The sequence below is a fragment of the Anastrepha ludens genome, chromosome 6, assembly GCF_028408465.1.
Source record: "Anastrepha ludens isolate Willacy chromosome 6, idAnaLude1.1, whole genome shotgun sequence".
Lineage (NCBI taxonomy): Eukaryota > Metazoa > Arthropoda > Insecta > Diptera > Tephritidae > Anastrepha > Anastrepha ludens.
Genome location: NC_071502.1, coordinates 40476877 through 40498421, shown reverse-complemented (window position 1 = coordinate 40498421; position 21545 = coordinate 40476877). Strand labels below are relative to the sequence as shown.

Sequence of the window (21545 nt, the reverse complement as noted above, 5' to 3'; positions counted from 1 at the left end):
TTCAACTTTTTGTCGACTACCCTAATGTACCTGCATATGGTAGAACTAAATTGCTAAAAAGTTAGTCAGCGATACCAGCGAGCTATGCTTTGGCATTCCGTTTTGAGTATTGTCTACATGAACGGATCATCCTAATTTATATCCGGCCAAGGAGTGTCCTTTCAGTAAGCGCTGCGCTTGCAGAGCAGATATTAGAGGATTGAGCACATGCATTGTCTGCGTGTACAGCGTGTACAAGGTGGCGCAAAATTAATCATCCAATTTTGCTTTTTTATAACTTTTTTCTTCTTAATTGGCGCAATAATCGCTTAACGATTTTGCCTACTTAGTTGAGAGGAATACTTTTACAACACCATTGAAGTTCGCCGTAGTCTGTTTCTGGAACCCAGCTTTTGAAAAGGATCGTGGTGATTGTGGGTTAATATCTAGTTGCAGGTAAAGTTTAGCCTCGATGTAGAGTTGGAAGTATTAGTTGTGTCTAGATGATTGCCGAATGTGTTTTTGTATCTATTCTGCATTGCTTATTGATATCGAAAATGCATTTAGGATTGTACTAGCTCTCTGAGCTACTCCTCGCTGGAAGGAAGGAAAGCCGACGTTGGCTAGTATCTACCTAAAGCATCGCGGACGCTGTCAATTAATCAGCATTCTCCAAAAGTTGTGCTTTATGTGACCTTAAAACTCACTTTTATCAATGATGCGTGCTTATGGGTGAAATATGTAGATTCATACCAAGTTTTTGTTTTTTGCCCAAGTGTCTTTGGTTCAAGTGTAGCGGTAATACTTCGATTTCCTAATGACAAGACGAACACTCCACTCAACGCTTGACGTGAAATATATGAAAAACCGTAGCACCCAAGGCGCCGATTAGACATTGTATTGTTCTATGTATCGGCAAACTTGCCGTCTACAAGGTTGTCTCATACTTGTAAAAGATATCTCGATTTCATTCATTTTGCTTGAGAGATGTTGAAAGGCTTTGATGGCTCCTTAACCTTTTTCAGAACAAAGAGTAACGTATCTTTACATCTTAAGTAAGCCAAGTCCCTAAGATCGACGTAAACCAACTTAAAACTTATCTTGATGATGACTATTATATTTCATCTAGAATCTACGGTATATTTTTCAGAAAAGAGGATACAGAACATATTGCCCGAAATTTTTTGACATAGAACCTAATAATAGCTACCATTCGAAACATTCAAATAATGTAGTATTTCCAATACATATTAGTTGGATATTCAGAAAAGGGAGAAAGTGCAAGATTAGGTACCCACTGCAGAGACATCGACGTATAATGGAACACGCTGATTTTTGTGCTGCAAAAGTCTATATATTCTATTGAGTATGGGAATAAGTTTCCGTCCTTTCTTAGCCCAAGTTACGAATTATTTAAACAAGTAAATTTTTATTATTATTAATAGGGGATACATATATACAATATAACCCTAACTTAATGAGTACACTGGCTACTAGAACCTTCAGTCCCTGTAAATATTTCTGGACCGATTAAGCAACGTGTGGCCTGGCGTTGTCATGCAACAAAATCAATTTGTCATGTCTACCGTCCATTCCGGCCGCTTTTCTTTGAGAGCTCGATTCAAACGCATTACCTGTAGTAGGTAACGATCGTCAGTGATGGTTTCAGGTGGTTTAAAGAGTTCGTAATAGATGACATCCTTCAGATCCCACCAGATGCACAACATATCCTTCGAAGCATGAATATTTTTTTTGCTGCCGATGGACCTGGTTCACCTGGCAATCTCTAGGGTTAGGACGCTTAGGGTTATCATAATAGTTCCATATTTCATCGCCAATGATTAGGGGATGCATAAAACCTTTTCTTTTCAGCCGTGCAAGAAGCATCTCACACGTCACCAAGCGTGTCTCGATATCCTTTTCCTTCAATTGTTGTGGCATCCAGTAACCTGCTTTCTGGACCATTCCCATCGCGTACAAACGTTTACCGACAGTTGATCTGTCAACATCCAATCTTTAGACATATCATCAAGGGTTGGATATGCACATTCATCCAATAGTTGTTGTAGTTGAGTATCTTCGAATTTTTTCGATGTCCCTTCGCGATCTTTGTCACTCACGTCGAAATTGGCACTTTGGAAGGGTCGAAACCACTCTTTACAAGTTGTATTTGATGGAGCGTGATTACCGTAAATATTCAATCAATAAAACACGTTTCAGCTGCACTTTTCTTTAAAAGGTAATAATGAAGCATGACTTCCCTCAAATGCTGTTTTTTTGACGTCAGATAAAAGATTATCTTTACGCCTCAAACGATCGAGACTTCACATATACACCTTCAAATCACCAGTATATTACTAAAGCAAACACAAAAATAAATACTACCCGCAGCGACACCTCTTTTACGAGGGCGGAAACTAATTGCCATACTCAATACTTTACGGCGGATTTACACAATCTAGGTAGGTCCGCCGTTGCTTGCTAAACAAAGGGGTTAGTTAAGAGGCAATTAGAGTTATTGTTGATAAACTTTCTCTTACCTTGACATTCTGGTGGGATGCCTGTTTAAACTCCTCTAGGCTGGAAAAAAGTTTCTCCATACAGTCCAGCGCTTTTCTGTACATATATACATACATTTTTGACATGCTTACACGTTCCTTACGTTCGTATTCCGTCCAAGGTGTCAACGAATTTGGGTTCATTGAATTCTCTTTTGATACAGATTGATTTATTGGGGAAGAAATTGCAACCTCAGCGCAGCAGTCTGTATAGCATCAAATATTATCAACGTCAACAAAATAGCACTCATTTAATATAAATTTATGTGTGTATGTACATTTGTAGGCAGCAGGTCGCAGCAGTGTAAATAAACTTGATTGGCTCTCGTGCTGACTTCTCGATGCTCTGCTTACAGACTTGTATTTACAATATTTTTGACTCTGTATACAGATTTTCGATCAATCACAGCGTGAGTGTGTGCTTAGTGGAAGGTGTTCGAAGAGTATTGTGGACTTTGCTTGCAAAGTGCAACAACAGCTGCTTTGTCTCATCTGGGTCTACGCTCTATTTTATGTGCTCGTGTGTTAGTTTGCTTTGGTTACAAAGCTGATCGGCCGAAATTGTGTTATCATGTCAAATGTTTACAGATGTGCTCGATTTGTTTTCATTTTCTATGCTCTCGCTTGTAACTACTTGTGACTTGTACATACATTGGTGCAATTTGAAATCGAAATCTTTTTGTACACATACATAGACATATATACTTATGAGAATACTTTGAATTTACGCGATCGTCTGTAGTTTATAGACTGCATTTTAATATCAGACGTTTTGTAAGTCAAAAAGTATTGTTATCAGGAAGAATTCATTACGTAGGCCATTCTCGAGTGTAATTCCCCTTTTTTTAAACAACTTATCAAATTATAGAAATATTTTTTTCTAAAAGCAGTCGGCAGACAATGTTAACCTTCTGCGTGCTTTAGTGACATGAAAAGTTTCTTACGATTTGGAATTGGTAAGTCCCACCGTTTGTAGGACAATACAGGGTAGCCAATATTCGACGGACCCATCTGGCAACCCTGTATCTTTTGACAGAGACGTCAGATTGCTTAATGATATACCGCGTTGGAAGCGTCAGTCCAAGCAGATTTTTACCATGGAACAGTACACGCCACGCGAGCGCTTCCAAATTGTTGAAATTTACATTCAACAAAAGAAGTCAATTGTGAAAACTCAACGTGCGTATAAAAAATTAAATAATGTGAAAAGTGCGCCTTCTAAGAACACCATTAAACGTTTGTACGAAAGGTTTTCGACTGGTGATGCTATTTCTAAACCAAAGAGGCTAAATCAAAACCGACCATCCGAAGGACATCCCAAAATCGCCGTTCTCAGCAGTGGGGCATTGCTCGGACCACTTTACAACGAATTATCCGCATTGATTTGCATTTATTCCCGTATAAGATTCAATTGACGCAAAGATTGTTGCCTGCGGACAAGCCTCGTTGATTGGAATGGGCCCAAAGAGTCATCGAATTCCGTCGGGTCCGTCGAATATGGGCAACCCTGTATAAAGACGCATATCCCAAGTCCGCGAAGTGGCAAGTGCAAACAGTCCTGGAAGCATGCACGCGCCAATTATTTTAAAGTATACTATTACAGGCGTTGATCAATACCTTACAATATTGATTACATACTTAACAATATTTTTTAATCTTCCAAATCCCCTTCAAAGTAAATAATAATCCGTATCATCAAAGCTCGTGCAGCATTTTCACAGTTGTACAACATATGGGTTTCAAATTTCATATCAGTCAAAACTAAGCTACGAAACTTCAACTCCAACATAAAATCGGTGTTGCTATATGGCTGTGAACCCTAATTATTTACATTCGTGCTCATCCAAAGACTGCAATCTTTCGTCAACGCGTGCTTACGCAAAATTTTGGGAATCTGGAGACCTCTTGTTATTTCAAACCAGGATTTGCTTATTTCGACCAATGAACGCCCAATCGAGCTCGTCATCAAACGCAGGCGATTTGGCTGGATAGGCCACACTTTGCGCAAAGATGCTGGCGAAGTTTTCCAGGCTGCTTGGTGGTAGAATCCGCAAGATGCAAGGAACCATGGAAGATCAAAGGCTTCCTGGCGACGCATAGTGGATACGGATCTATCAAACTCAAGCTCTATTTGGAATTCTTAAAAAAAAAACTTCAAATCGCTGTGCATGAAACACCAAATGCTAGAAAAAGTTTTTTCTAATAGCGGTCACCCCTCGGCAGGCAATGGCAAATCTCCGATTATATTTCTGTCATGTTGAGGGGCGACCGCAATTAGAAATTACCTTTTATCTATCATTTGGTGCTTCGTGCTCACAATGGGTTTTGAATCTGTGGCCGTACCCAAAGGTAGTCATGCACAAGCCCATTTGGCCAGGAGCTGTCGCGCCATAAACCTGATGCGCAGAAGACTGATAAGACGGTTGCTACTTAAGTTTTGAGATAGGTTAGGTATAACCGTCTGTCGTTCGTAGTTGGCTTAAAACTGTAGGTCCCTGCATTTGTGGAACTACATCAAGGCGCACACCACAAATAGAAGGAAGAGTTCGGCCAAATAGCTCGGCTCGGTAGTACTGGCTGATCTATGAAAATATCTCTATGCTATGCATTTTAAGTCGAATATGTGCTTTAATAGCCGCTTGGCTATAGATGGAAATGTGTGTTCGAGTATTAAGAGGACTTAATTCCAGAGCTAACTCAGCTGCTTTTGTATCGGCGTAGATTTCAGCTTGAAATATACCACAGTAATTAGGGAGTCTGAAAGACATTGCGGACAAAGGACAGCCGCTGCTTCTCCATTATTGGTGTAATGACCGCCATGCACATACATATATTCAATGTGTGAGTCAAGGAGAAAAGTTCCAAATCGTACCGAGGAGTCTTCTGAACGCGAATATGGCATAAGAGGCTTTCTTTGATTTTTCTTCCACATTTAATCTTCATGTATTTAGTCCACGAGGTGTGTTAAAGGCAAGATAAATATTTTAAATACTGCTACACACACATACACAGTGATCAGTAGTGATCAAACTCTTCCATAGCCCTCCAAGGCGTAATCGCTATTAGAAAAACTATGTAAGAATAATTGAATTTAATGTATATTGTTTACAATTTCTCTACAAATATCACGAATCTTTGCGCTAGTTCAGCTATGTTCAGAACCGACTTCCCGACCACTGCAAAAGCCTTATAAAGGGTGGTTAAGTTTCAAGGCCCGATGTCGATTTTGAATAAAATACAATTTTTTTATGAAATTATTGTCATTTGTCTTTATTATGATAATATTGGTATTGCTTAATTGCGTATGAAACAAAATATCGGCCAAATAGCCGCCGTGGCCTCGGCGGCACACCTCCATCCGATGGTCCAAATTTTCGATGATGCTGAGGCATAATTGCGGTTCTATGCCGTTAATGTGCCGAATTATCTCATCCTTTACCTCCTGAATTGTTGCTGGTTTATCGAAGTACACCTTTCTTTCACATAACCTCAAAGGAAGAGGTCCAACGGTGTCAAATCACATGATATTGGCAACCAATTGACATCGCCGCGACGTGAGATTATTCGGTCATCAAATTTTTCGCGCAAAAGAGCCATTGTTTCGTTAGCTGTGTGACAAGTGGCACCGTCCTGTTGAAGCCACATATCGTCCACATCCATATCTTCCAATTCGGGCCATAAAAAGTTCGTTATCATCTCACGGTAGCGAATACTATTCACAATAACTGCCTGACCGGCCTCATTTTGGAAAAAAACGGCCCAATGATGCCGCCGGCCCATAAACCGCTCCAAACAGTCATTCTTTGTGAGTGCATTCTGCTTATTGACGAACCCACTGAGGTGAAAATGTGCCTCATCACTGAAGATGAGGAGGACAGTTGTACCAACATTCCAGCAAAGCAAATTTAGATATATGCGCGCTTTTTAAATGAACAATTCCCGATATTTTTTTGACAGAATGTATAAGTACTTAGAAAAAATTCGAGCCTTTTTGTGTAATGGAAAAAAATTGTAAAAAATCAGTGGTATTTTATAGTCACTTGAAACTTTTCGTTTGTACTAAAATTCAATGGACTATTAAAATGCATACCCAGAAAAAGTGAAAAGCTTTGATGACATTTTGAATTCTTTTTTTTAAATTGTGTATACTGTTCGGAGTTTTGCGTTAAATGATTTTCATTGTAGCATGAACTATATTTTTTCAATTATTATTCATATATGTACTCTTTAAAATTTTATAGCTACATATGTAAAATCAAAGAGTTGAAGCTCGTAATTGACAAATGTTTGTTTGACTGACTGTTGAGAAAACGAAAAGAGTTAAATGGCACTTTAAAGTGAGGAACATTTTATTGTCTCGAGGTTTATAAATCGTACTCTATTGGTAAGATGAGAAAACTACGCTTAGCGTATATTTTATATCCATTCACAACGTGCCCGACAGGAACATCGATAAGGAATTATTAGATTTCTGGAAAAAAAACCCACTGCAGCTGTGTGGGTCCAACCGTCTGCAAGAGCTAAATACAGGTCAATTTAAGTGTCAAATTAAAATATTTCTAACTATTTATTAGTTATTGCCAAAAAATCCATTGCGGCATCGGCCTGTGAAGTTTATACTTGGAAATATTTTACTACTCTTAATAAATTAACTAGAATAGCTCACTCGTATACTAAAATTGCATTCTTTCCATATGCATATCCGAACACGTACATGTACTCGTATGTACGCAAGTGTGTGCGCATGCAAGCGTGAATCTAGTAGTGCTTTGAGCGCATAATAAATTTACGAGGCGGCAAATTGTCGATCATTAAAGCGCCTATTAGCTCAATAACTTATCGGCACATTGCAGCATTAATTATGTTGTAGCAGCAAGAACAGCAACAAAAATTACAGCACTGAAAATGCCATATTTCGCACTTACATTGTTGTCATTTGGATGGGATATGTGTTAATGCAGTGAGTGCCTATAAGTAGTACATGTAAGTACTTAAGTATTAGGCCTAGCAATACTTAGGCGCTGCATCAAACAGAACACCCATACACACATACATCAACAAATATGCATGCATTTAAGCACATGACACGAACAACTTAGATGATACACACACACCTATGTAGTTAAGAGAGCATTTGTGGGATCCTCGTGCAGAGAAGTGTCGGAAGAAAAATAAGATGTGAAAAGGCAAACAAATGAGCCGCATACGCGTAAGAAAAGCAAACCACTTCATTGATGACAATCTACATACATAGTTGCATATTTGTATGCGTATTTGCATTGGCTGGCGTGTGTGTTTGAGTTGGTGCGTATATGGAGAAGACATAAATGTGTACATGCATACATACATACGCACATGCTTCAAAGTGGCCCATCTAATGGGTTTGTTAATTGACTTGCATCGCATCGCCACCCTGCAGCTGGTGTGACTAATCGTCGGAGCAGCAGCAATACGCGTATCACACAACACTTCTGTGCGTGCATTAATGTGTGTGCGTCCAAATGAATGAGATGTTGCCTTCAGCCATAGCAGCGGCGCAACAGCACCAACACACAATGATTCAGTTGAAGATTATGGTTATCATTAGTGCTGCATTCCATCATGGTCTTGCTGTGTCTGTGATCGGCGATTATTAAGCGACCGCCAACTAATGATGCTCATCTTTCAACAAATCATGCATCGATCGCACGCATTCCATCAAGCGTTGAACCAACTCGGCTACGGTTCACTTCACAAATAAACACAAGATGCTGCAGCAGCGATGGAATACTCGCAGTACTTGGTGCATGCTGAGAATGCTGTGCGCACCGCTTACACTACTCAGATGGTTTGCAATGCAAAAGTACTTAGGAGAACCAACCAGCAGTGCCAACAACAATGTTTCGCTTAAGGTCTAAATTTAGTTGCGTCGGCTGTTTGTGTTGATTTTACTTGCTTTTGCATTTGCCAAGTGTTGTGGTGTTCCAGCGTTTGCTTGTGTGCATGAAGTTGTAATTAAAAGTTAGTGTTATTTCTCTTGTTGTTGTTATTGTTCTGCATGCCATTTATTTGGCGTGTTGTTGATTTTTCCTATTAAATGCTTTTGGTTTTTTTGTGTGTTTCTTACCTCAACGCACCCACACAAGCACACGCAAATAGAGGAGTACAATCAGCACACAGCAGGGACCAATGTGTTGCAACAGTAGCTGCCACACATATGCATGTGGCATATGCCACACATGTTTTCCGTTGCTGCAGCCATTTGTGGTTACTTTTGTGTTTTTGTTGCATTGCGCGGTTGCTTGTGGGAATTTGTTTGCCACAGCTTAAAGATATGCGTGCACTCACACACTCATACATACATACATATGTGCATATAAAACATTTCTATTCTTTCCTCGTAATGCGCATTTTACACTACACCTTTTCATTTTCAATGTGTATCAGGAAAAACAACAACAGCAGCAGCAGCAGTATTCCTAAGTAGAACATAAACAAATGAAATTATGGGGGTGTATTTAGATTTTGCGTTGCACAGGAGTAGTTTTTGGGGCACAGGTGTTTCAAAATGCATTATTTTTATAGCGGAATTGAATGCTTAGCGTTGCAAATGTTATACTCTGACGTATACTTAATTTGTGTACAAATACTCTCATCATCATCATCATGCATAGCACTACAGCTCAGTGTGAGCCTTAGCTTCCTTCACAATTTTTCTCCATGCATTTCGGCCCATAGGCATATTACGGTAGTTGGCCGCTCCCATGCTTCTTAGATCGCCCTCAACGTCATCTACCCATCTTGCCTCTGATCGAATAAATGTTTTATATATTTTAATTTTCGTTCTTCTACACAAGAGCTTGATTTTTAACACTTTAACGTGAGCAAAATATGCTCTGTTTGCAGCCTGCACGCGGTATTGTAAAGCCATTGTTATATGGTCGGTTCTACCGAGAAGCAGTCGTAGATATTTAACTTGACCCACGCTTTCTTTTTCTCAACGTGTTAAGTCTTGCAAGGTATTTTGTTTTGCTTTCACTGATCTTTAATCTGAAGAATTTTCCGATATTTGGAGTGCTTGGAATTGTTCTTCTAGAACATTCATATTTCTCGCGAGGAGGATCAGGTCATCAACAAAGTCACATATAGGGTTTTTCAGTAAGAGCGCTTCAACTTTTGAACTTTTTTGAATAAAACACAAACGGTTTGCCTTTTTTAACTAATTTTTTTTATTATCGAGTTTGAACATATACATTTAAGTATGAAATTCGATTTCTTTTGCATGACCACCGCGTGCACGTTTTACGAAGACCAATCGTTGAACACAATTTTCGACCACTCTTTTGCATAAATCGGCCGAAATTCCAGCAATTTCGCGTTCAATATTGGCTCTGAGCTCACAAATCGTCGCCGGCTTGTTACTGTAGACCAATGACTTCACATAACCCCAAAACGGGACGGCTTGTTAAATGGACCCTAAAATGGCCGTAATGCTCTTAAAGTAGCAGCAACAGAACGATTATTTGCATAAAAAATTTGCACGATTTGCAATCATTGCTCAAGTGTGTAGCGTTCCATGATGAAATGTATACTAATGAAGTTTACAAATGACAAGCGAAAAATAAAAAATATTGCGTCGTTCGCCCTCCCTATCGGAAAAAAGTTGGAGCGCACCTATTGAATAACCCTATATTTCATCATCTTTAATTATTAACATACTCTACATAGCATCAGATTGTAACATAATTCATATAATTCATACTACAACAAACACCAATGCGTTACGAATTTTTAAACTCTGTATAACATTTTTCAAACTTTCATCAAAACCTACAACTTTTTAATCAGAATTTTTACAATTTTTCTGGGTAGATATGTATCAAGGCGCATTTATTTATGGCACTAGACCATAATAGATTCGCCTTGGTATGTATTTGCATAACCCATTGAATTGTAGTCCAACAAAGTGCAAGTTTCAAGTGAGTTTTGACAATTTTTTTGCTGAGGTGTCACACCGTTTCTTCCATCGAAAGTACACGTTCGAATTTTCATCAAAAACAAATAATTTGAGTGATAGAAATCTTTGTCTGGACCTTTAAAATTTGTTCAGTTAATTGGAAAATATGATAGACGCCAAGTGGCCGCCATTAGAGTAGATAAACAATGTGCCCGTTTTATCGCATTTTCCACGACTTTCCCTCGGAACTGTTTGCATTCCTGTCGAGGTGTTGGCCCAATGCAGGCTGGCTTTGCTTGCTTGGCTTCGATAACTGTCAAAAAATGTAATGAGACCAAATTGGGCTTTGTTTCTTAAAGTACGACGAAGTTTCAAATACCTCAATGTTCTATTTGCAGCGCTTTTGACATTACGAATTGAACCCTTCATTCATTTGATTTGATTTGGCTTAGCTTCATTTGCGAGTTTTTGGCAGATTAAAGATACATATTTTTTATTTACGTTTGTTTTTCAAAAATGTTTGAGGAAATTTCAAACATTCGTCGTTGGTGTGATTGGCGTCTTATTTTGTACATTTTTACTATTAAAAGAAAAGTTCGCAATATGTTTTTACAACTTCTAATTAACATCATGATTCCAAAATTCATTATGCATTATTGAATATGGCTAACATCTCTGTTTTCTTTTTCCTTTTACCAATCATCTGATTATTATGACACCGTTCCAAGCGCCCATTTGCTCTATAAGTTTTAAAAGCCAAGCAAAGCAAATACAGCAAGCAAAGCTGGTCTGCATTGAGCCAGTAAACGTGCGACTTTTAGTAGCCCCACAGAAAGAAGTCTATGGTGGTTAGGTCGAGCGATCTTGCTGACAATGCCAAATCACCGAAACCAAAATGTGAAAATACGCGACCAGGAAATATTTCAAAATAGACTACACGATTATTTCACGTTCCTTTTGAATATAGCGCTCCATTTCTTGTGTACTCTGCAGCTGTCTAGCTCATAAGTGTCAAATATGATTGGGTGATTAATTTTGCGCCACCTTGTAGAAGAAAATGCCTAACACCGCGGTGTATAGTATATGAGAAGAAATCGTAGGAATATATGAGTTTGGAGGAAAAGAAATCCATTATTTTTGCGTAAATTTTGCACCATAAACACCATTCACCATTTCAGCGGCCTAGCTTGCATTTTCGCCTTTATCAAAGAAAAACTGTAAAATGTACCGAATTTTCTCTTTGATGACTTCCATTGTTAACACCTTTTAAATTGGTTGATCGATACTTTGCGAGATATCGATCACTACAGCCATCTACCGAGAAAATAATGGATTTATTTTGCCCCACACTAAGATTTTTTTAATTATTCATTTGTGACACATGTCGCATTGCAATACAGTTTAAAAATAAAATATATATTGTATTTTTTTCAAAATTTGAAATTTATTTTATTAATTTTGTGATTAAATTAGCCGTTGTCCTCGGCTTCACTTGAATATACAGTGAATTACTTAATACATTTAATACTTATAAAACCCTTAGAAAAATTTAGTTTTTGAATGTGAAAGGCAATTAATTTCTGTTTATAGTCGACATTTTTTTCACTCAATATACATACTTTATATTATAAGGTAATCCCAATACTTTTTGAATTAAAAAATAACTGGCAGCACCGTTAAAAAATACTTTTTTAATGAAAACGTTCTTAGACAAATAATTTACCTGATATCTGAAACCCATTACTTAAGGGGTTATATACCTTGTGGTCCGGTGAAATTAGCGAAAGTTGGGTTTTTTTTAAAGATATGTAGCAATAATTTTATTGTATAAAAGTTTTTATTATTGGATATTACAATGTTTAAAGAAAAAAAAAAGGCTTTGTTTGTGTAAAAATATTTAAAAATGACGGAGTTATGGCGTTTTCCCCCAAGACCCTTTTTTTGGAAGAGGCTTGCGGTGGACGCGATTCAAGTCCACCAAGTCAACTGAAATCAAAAAATCGAAAAGATTTCATTAGTATAGGGTTATATCTTCTTAGTGAACGATCAATATATTAAATATTTTGATTTTTGTGAAAATAGGAACATGTTTTTAAAAAACTCCACTTCTACAGTCCTAAAATTGGCATTAAAAAATTCATATCTGCAAAATAAAAATGTACATAAAAAGTTGATCGTTCACTAAGAGGCGACATCAATTACGAACAATTTAAAAAAAAATTATAAAAATCGGTTGAATACTTTTTTTGCAATCGCGTCCACCGCAAAAGCATTTTTGGAAAAACACGTTTTTGAGATAATCGCGTTTAAAGTTTCAAGCGCCGCATGAGGCCGTACGCTCAGGACGTGACGACGCACAATTTAAAACGCTGTAACTTTTGATCTATTGCTCAGATCTCTATGAAATTTTTGGAAAATGTTCTCAAGGGATTGTACTTTACGATAAAGAAATAAAATTTATTTTGATTTTTTTGAAAAACACAAGGTATATAACCCCTTAATTCATTTGTACTATTAGTTGACATTTGCGTATTAAGAGTTAGGTACACAAACCATTTGAATTAAAGCTTTATGAAAACAATTTAATTGATACCCATATCTTAACGCTAATTGAATTTTTGTTATTAATTTTCTTTGAATATTAGTTGGCAACGCTATTTAATAATTAAAATTTAATACTATTAATTTAAATATCATTGTATTAAGCCTATCATTACCTTTACGTAGATATATGCATATACAATTTTACAATATTACAATAAATATGTAATCAATTTCTAATTGCAAAACAAACAAAAAAACAGGTGGCAACACCAGCTAAACATATATGATACTTGCTGTAATACTTTCATCTATTTTTTGATAAGTTATTTTTTCAACACAAAAAATGGCAACACCAAGCTAAATCAGTGATACACAAATCATTCACATTAGCACCCATATACTTTTTCTAACAACGTAAAAAACTTTTGAAATCAGTGCTTTTGCTTTTGAGTGATGCTCTGCTCAAGAAATTTTGTCCGTTTTTATAGGAATATTGGGGTGGTCCTTAAAAATAATCACAAATATCACAAATAATTTTTGGTCACGATTGGATACAGTTAAGGTGTGACGCACAGGGGTCAAAGATCAGATTCCTCTATGGGAATCAATTAAATATCTCAATTAGAAAGCAGTTTAGGTTAAGTTAAGTTTAGTGGTTGCACCATTGCAGTGGAAAACGGAGAGGAATAACATAACAGTACGGATAGATATATTATATTAGGTGGTGATATAAGATATTTAGGTGGTGAGAAGCAAACAAAAAATACCAAACGATGACTAATGTGGTTTGGTTAACCGTCACCGTTTGTCACTAATGAAATTCATCATGCTACTGCTATATTATCAGGCGTAGCAAATAAGTAAGAGCCAAAAAGTCTGAATATTAGCACCACGAGCGCAGGACAGCTACGGAGAAGGTACCGAGATGATTTCACGCCATCCCTCAAACAGCTGCCGCAAAACGGTACTAATGGTAAAGACAACCCCAAAGTTTGAGAGCTGTGGCTTTGCTAATATTAGAAGGTCCCTGAACGCCTTTGATCCATTCAGCGTTCGACGAGGTAATGCGAAGTTCACCTTTCCCGGAGCAGGGTGATCACAATCCTCTTATTTCGCAGAAAAAGCGGGTTCACTGTTTAGCTAGCTCATGCGCACTGCAATGCCCTTGTAAGCAGGTAGCCAAATGAGCAGAATTTCGAAGAATGCAGATGCGGTCAAAGGGTAAGCCAGACATTCCCACATTAGTTTCGATTCGCATCATTATCGAACCCAGGGCTCTAGTTGCCACTTGGCTGTAGGAATAGATTTCCACTTGCCTTGTATTTGTTACACAAGTAGGAAGCCAATCAGTTGCTTCCTTGGTTGTGGCTCCCTCGAAAGCCAAGAAGTCAAACAGTGGTCCGGGAGCCTGAACTTGTGTTTGATAGGGAGTTCTGCGGATAATACTTCTCCACCAACCGTTACATTTAACTTCGAGCCATATCTGAATTAGAAGCTACCTACAGAAACTTTTGGCCGTGCCTGGCCCACTAGTATGACGAAGCTGATTGGTAATTGGTACTCGGCCCCTGTAGACGAATGGGATGGTGCGTAACTACCATTCGGGGGTGCGTAGGTTCGAATCTCCGTGCATGAAATAAAATGATAGAAAACAATTTTTCTAATAGCGGCCCCCCTTCAGCAGACAATGAAAAACCTCCGCGTAATTCTGCCATGAAAAAGCTCCTCATGAAAAACCATTTGCCGTTCGGATTCAGCTTAAAACTGTAGGTCCATCTATTTGTGAAATAACATCAAAACGCACGCCACGAATAGAAGGAGAAGCTCGGCCAAACACCTAACACCTAACCGTATACGCGCAAATTATTTATTTATAATTTTTTTATAGTACATTCACTGTACTTTGCCCAGTATTATGCAGGTCATTCTTATAGTTTCTTTTAACCTTGGTTTTTAATGTGGTCCAATTAGATATGAAATTCGTGTGTTTTTATCTGTTAAATTTCTTTATCAGTAATTTATGAATTTACCAAGAATATTAGCCCCAAATCTCGTATTCTTCATTTTTGGCTCTGTCACAGAATTCTCAACAATTTAAAACATTTATATTTCAGATCAACACTAACGGCATATTGACATTCAACATCGAATTTCCCGAGTATATCAACCAACCATTCCCGCTGGAGTATCCATCCATTGCACCCTTCTACGCCAATGTTGATACCACGCTCGCTTATAATATAACATCCATATCAGTCTTTGAATCGGCGGAAGCGCCCCAACTACAAAGAGCGAGCGACTTGGTGAAATATGCATTTCCAGAAAAATCAGAATTCGTGGCAGATAAACTGATTGTGGCCACTTGGAAAAATGTGGGACACTTTAGTGCTAAGAATGATAAACTCAATACCTTTCAGGTGGGTAAAACCAACAATTTTTATTATAATAAAATTTTCGAAATGATTTTATGATGATTTATGATTTTAGGTGGTGTTGATCGCCAATGCGGAGGATACTTTTGTGCAATTCATTTATGAGCATAACGGCATTAATTGGCTACAAGGTGAGACGGGTGCTTTGGGCTTGCCAGACATACGCGCACAGGCTGGCTTTATCGCTGAAGATGGACGTTACTATTACATCGACGGTTCCGGCACTGACAGTGTGAGTACTGCGTTGGTTTGCGCACCAAACTCCTTACACCTGTGTTCAAAATAATAGAAGCGCGACGAGTTACCAAAATTTGACGATTTTGTTTGTAGTTGGTTTTTTATATTTTTATAAAAATATAGTGCATTCTACAACGAAAACCATATAACTCAGCGCTTTATACTTTGTATAAAATGCAGAAAAAGTGAACAACTAAAAATTTAAAAACATCAACACTTCCAACTTTTTAAACAGAGTTTTGAGGAAAATTCGGGGTATGTAATTTTATAGCCCATTCAATTCCAGTATTACAAAGTGCATATTTTAAGTGGCTCAAAAATTGCGTTGATTTTTTACAAGTTTTATTTCGCTGAGGTGTTGAGCATTTCTTTCCATATAAAAAATGGCGCACATTTGTTAGTGCAGAAAATAAGACTGCCAGTTAAAAAAAATTGTCAAAATGCAACACGATTCTTGAGCCACTTAAAACTTACTCTTCGTTGAACCAAAATTGAATGAGCTATAAAGCTGCATACTTCAAGTTTTTCTAAAAATTTTGATTAAAACATTGAAATTTGTATAGGAATTTGTTGCAATTTGTAAAGGAAATTTAAATTTGCACAAATTTGTATGGTTTTCGTAGGAGAGTCAACTATATTTTAATAAAAACATTATTAAAATGAAAAAAAGAAATATGTAAATAAATTGTCAAATTATAATAGGACTATCAATAAGTTCGTGCGGTTTTACAACAGATGGCGTAACTTGATTATTATTCCATCGATCCACATTTCCAAACATTCATTGGAGAGCTACTGTCGTAAGGCACAAACGTCAGTATAAGTTTTTTATTTGAAGCGTAAACAACAATATTTTTACCACACTTGAAAATGTCGAATTTCGTGCCAAATAATGTGTTTTTGCGGGGAATTCTTCTTCATTATTTTAATATGAAGAAAAAAGCAGCCGAAAGTCATCGTATCTTGGTGGAAGTTTATGGTGAGCATGCTCTATCTGAGCGAACGTGCCAGAAGTGGTTTGCACGCTTTAAAAGTGGTGATTTTGGCTTGGAAGACGAAGAACGCGAGGGTGCGCCGCCAAAGTTCATGGATACCGAATTGGAGGAATTGCTCGATCAAGATCCGGCTCAAACGCAAGAAGAGGTTGCAAAAACTTTGGGAGTTGATCAATCAACCATTTCCAAACGTTTAAAAGCCATGGGAATGATCCGAAAGGTAGGCCATTGGGTGCCGTATGAATTGAAGCCAAGAGACGTTGAACGCCGTTTTATGGCATGCGAACAACTGCTTCAACGGCACAAAAGAAAGGGTTTTTTGCATCGAATTGTGACTGGCGATGAAAAGTGGGTCCATTACGACAATCCAAAACGTCGGGCAACGTATGGATACCCTGGCCATGCTTCAACATCGACGTCGGCGCAGAATATTCATGGCCTGAAGGTTATGCTGTGTATCTGGTGGGACCAGCTGGGTGTTGTGTATTATGAGCTACTGAAACCGAATGAAACGATTACGGGGGATGTCTACCGACGACAATTGATGCGTTTGAGCCGAGCACTGCGAGAAAAACGGCCGCAATACGCCGATAGACACGACAAAGTTATTTTGCAACATGACAATGCTCGGCCACATGTTGCACAAGTGGTCAAAACATACTTAGAAACGCTCAAATGGGATGTCCTACCCCACCCGCCGTATAGTCCAGACCTTGCGCCATCCGATTACTATCTCTTCCGATCGATGCAACATGGCCTGGCTCACCAGCACTTCCGTAATTACGATGAAGTCAAAAAATGGATCGATTCGTGGATTGCGGCAAAACCGACCGAATTTTTCACAAAGGGAATCCGTGAATTGCCAGAAAGATGGGAAAAAGTAGTAGTAAGCGATGGACAATATTTTGAATATTAAATTTGTAACCATTTTACGTCAATAAAGTTTCAAATTTCGAAAAAAAACCGCACGAACTTATTGATAGTCCTATTAAGTATGTGCATATTTATGTCATATTCAATGTGCTTTTGTATATCTGCAGGCTCGTTTTGGCTTTACCGAAAACTCGAATATTGGCGTACCTGGTGTTTGGTTGTTCCACGTTGGCGCTTTGGATGAAACAACAAATGTGCAAACGCCCACTGATCAGGAGGGTCTCAATGTAGCTCCACAAATGCCCACCTGCGCAGAAAGTGGCCATAAAACATGTAGTTTCAATTCTGACTGTTACGATAAATTAGATGGCTTTTGTTGCGTCTGCCGTGATGGCTACTATGGCAATGGTAACGCTTGTCTGAAAACCGATTATCCCATACGTGTCACTGGCACTTTGGCTGGTGAAATAAATGGACAATTGATAGATGAACGCGCCAAGTTGCAGTCTTATGTGGTAACTGCCGATGCACGCAGTTACACTGCCATCAATCCGGTTAGCGCGGAGTTGGGCGCCCAATTGCGTCTAGCCGTACCCGTTTTTAGCGCCATTGGTTGGCTTTTCGCCAAGTCATTGAATGGTGTAGCGAATGGCTATCATTTGACCGGTGGTCATTGTGTGCATATGTCGAAGGTACGTTTCGATACTGGCGAGATTTTGATTGTTAATCAGACATTCGAGGGACTCAATTATTGGGATCAGCTGTCCGTGAAGCTCGAACTTTTCGGTGATGTGCCGCGCGTGAGTGGCAATGCTAAATTGCATATGGCTGATTACGTGGACGAGTACAAGTTTGTGTCGGCAAATGAGTTGTATTCCGCGCATGCGCATATTATTGAAATTCCCGAAGAGAACCGTGTCATCAACTTGCAACTTGAGCAGTCCATTTTCTTTCACAGCTGTCGACTCGATCACGAAGAGTCGCCGACAGGCAAAAGTGTGTTGCAAAAAGCTTTGAAGATTGTTTTGGATTATTTCGAGCGTGATCAGGCTTTGCGTACCAGTGTGTTGACTAAGATTGGTGTTGATGCCGAATCGAATGCTTGCACCGACGGTAGTGCTAGTTGTGGCGAGAACACAGTGTGTGTGCCGTATGAGGATACCTACCGCTGCGACTGCCGCCATGGCTATGGACCTCAGTTGCAGGAGGATGGCTTGGAGGTGTGTTTGGATATTGATGAGTGTTTGTTGCAAACACATGTCTGTGATGGAAATGCTTTGTGCACCAACAACGAGGGCGGTTTCACTTGTGTATGTTTTGATGGGTTCGAGGGAAATGGTTATCGCTGTTTGAGAAATGACTCCGTGCTTGAGGAGCAACAGGAATACACACCAGATTACATCATTAGTGGTAATTACCAGGATGAGTGCCAGGTGAGTTGGAGCATCGAAGCAATGCGAGTTAGTAGAGTAATAAGTGATCAAATTTAACTAATGTGTCTTGGTACTTCTGTTTCTCTCCCTCTTTCTTATTCACCTATCTCCCTCTAGCGCTGTTCTCATGACGCCGACTGCGTTGAGAGTCGTTGCCAGTGTCGCAGTGGTTTTGAGGGCAATGGCTATGAATGCAATCAAATATGCGGTCACGATCAAGTTTTGGAAAATGGCCGCTGTGTACGGATTATGCCCGATGAACATCAAATTGAACCGCAGTGCAACTTTTTAGGCGATTGTATGTGCCCAGATGGTTACGAGTTGAGCGAGGATTCCCAAATGTGCCGCTACTCGTCGCAATACAACACTGACTTTAAGTCAGATGAATTACGTGAGTAATTGAATTGTTCACACGAGCTTCGGGTGCCGAATGTAGTAGGTAGTACTTAGTTTAGCTGCCACATCTAGTGAATTTTAGTAACCGACAAAGTCACATCTCCACGGAGAGGGGCAAACACCATAACCTAATCTACCTTCTTCTTAATTCCAGAAAATAACCAACTACATTACTTTGCTCTTTACTATCTGTTTTTAAGCCACTGCCTGCTGCTAAAGCTCTTCGGATATCAGTAAGATTTTAAGCTTCTCTCCGGGGATTTCGAGTCCAATTCAGTTGAACTTCCATTTTTAAATTATATAGTTCAAATGACAACTTAGAAGAAATCATCTCATTTTTCGCTTTCAACCAGTGAGCTCGACGAGTTTTTCTGACTAATTTGTCTTTGGTAATATTGAAAATTAATTTAAGGTCTTGGGTTAAAAAACATCACTATTAATTAGATCAACTTAAATCGATCGTAGAGCATATTCAAATTAGCTGCCAAACACAATTACGCATTACGCTTTATAATCATATATCTTGAAGCCCGCAGTAAGGGGCTCTATGAACTACATTATCTTTCCTTCGACTAACTGCTGAGATTTATAAAGAAATCTTGGTTATTTGCATAGCAGTAATAAATCCAGACCCTACCTGCAACTACCTTTTCTTTAAACATCATTTCTTTGCATTAAGTTGAAGGGAAATATTGACTTAATGCTTGGACCAAAAATCCAAAAATGTCCGCCCATCCACAATTCCATTCTAAATGGAATTTTATGTACGAGAGCATTAAAGTTCATCGGAAATCCTGCACCCTATAGTGTAATCATCAGTACGATGAGGTGGTGCCTTTTCCAGAGGCCAGCCTGAAAGCACCCCGTATATTTATACTCGATTACTAACAGCAGTTTCCAAGCCGAAATTTCAGTCATTATGGAGGATGTATTCAAGAATGAATGTCCAGGAAGATATTTTATCTGTATATCTAGTGACAATCAGGCAGAACCTTGAGCTCTAAGGGCTCTGTTCCTTTCAATTCTAAACTTGTGCTGAACTATCACGGATTTTTGCGGGAGATACCCAATTAAGGCAGATTTCACCATATTTACCTCTCGAGTTATAGAGGTCTAAAGGCAGACTGTAAGACAGATGAGTCTACAAGGCAAGGTGCAAGGGTACGAAGTTGCTTTTTCCACTTGCAAAATGCTGCTTAGGGAAATGTTTTAGTAAGGAAGCTGGGGAAAAATGAGTACAAGGCAGATATGGTGAAAATTGACTGGAAATGAGCATTAGATAACACATATACTGTTATCGGAGTGGCTTTGCTTAATAGGCAAGCATAAAGAAGCGACAAGTATGATGGAACAGCTGGCTCTCAAACGGATGTTCAGGAGTCACCTAGAGAATACTTGTTCAGAGCAGTATGGACCGTATGCACAAGAATCGTCCTGGCCACTTCCAAGTGAATGGAAATCAGGGACTGTCCCCACTTGCGTGTACTTCTACACATGGAATCATCTTCAAGGACGATGACAACATTCCATGACGCGCCTCTTGGAATGTTTGAGAAAAATATTTTACGGAAGATTTTTGGACCTATGCACATTAGCGATGGGGAGTATCGAAGCACGAGAAAGAAACTACCCGCGTCTTGTTAAACTCGGCCAGAATCGCTTAAGCGGTGATCGCGCCAATCAAAAGAAATCTGTTGATGGATATTTATTCCAAGGGACTGATGGGATTAATCGGAGACGCTCGATGGTTGAAGAGATGTAGCATCACAACGCACCCAATTTCACCCGAGGCGAGGCGTTTGTTTCAGCAATTGCCATTTAAGCCCTACATAACTTTTCTCTACTGGTTTTTGGATGACTACAAGATCATCAAATTATCCTAGTAGAGTTATAATCATTGTAAAATCATTTTTAAGATAAATCTAACACTCAGCACTTTATCGAGGTACTTAAGTTGTTTAGATGCCATGTAAGTTTGCGGAGATTTATTGTGAAAAATTTAGTAGCTTTGGTAAAAAATGTTACTAAGCGGCCCGCAATTAATTTATGTATAGATCACTTTCTCTAGAGTAGCTCTGCACCCAGGCCCGACGAGAGGGGGGGGGATCGGGTACTTTTTCCCCCGGGCCCGGAGTTTTCAGAGGGGCCCGGACTCGAGATTA

The 21545-nt window shown here is 38.8% G+C and overlaps 1 protein-coding gene across 1 annotated transcript in view; it reads left to right on the top strand.

Moving 5' to 3' along the window:
* LOC128866916 (nidogen) overlaps positions 1–21545 on the top strand; it is a 32922-nt gene that overhangs the window by 6851 nt on the left and 4526 nt on the right. Inside the window, exons 2-5 of the mRNA XM_054107968.1 lie at positions 15132–15434; positions 15505–15681; positions 17722–18987; positions 19105–19378. Of these exons, the coding sequence (XP_053963943.1) occupies positions 15132–15434; positions 15505–15681; positions 17722–18987; positions 19105–19378 (2020 nt within the window). The remainder of the gene's footprint in view (positions 1–15131; positions 15435–15504; positions 15682–17721; positions 18988–19104; positions 19379–21545) is intronic.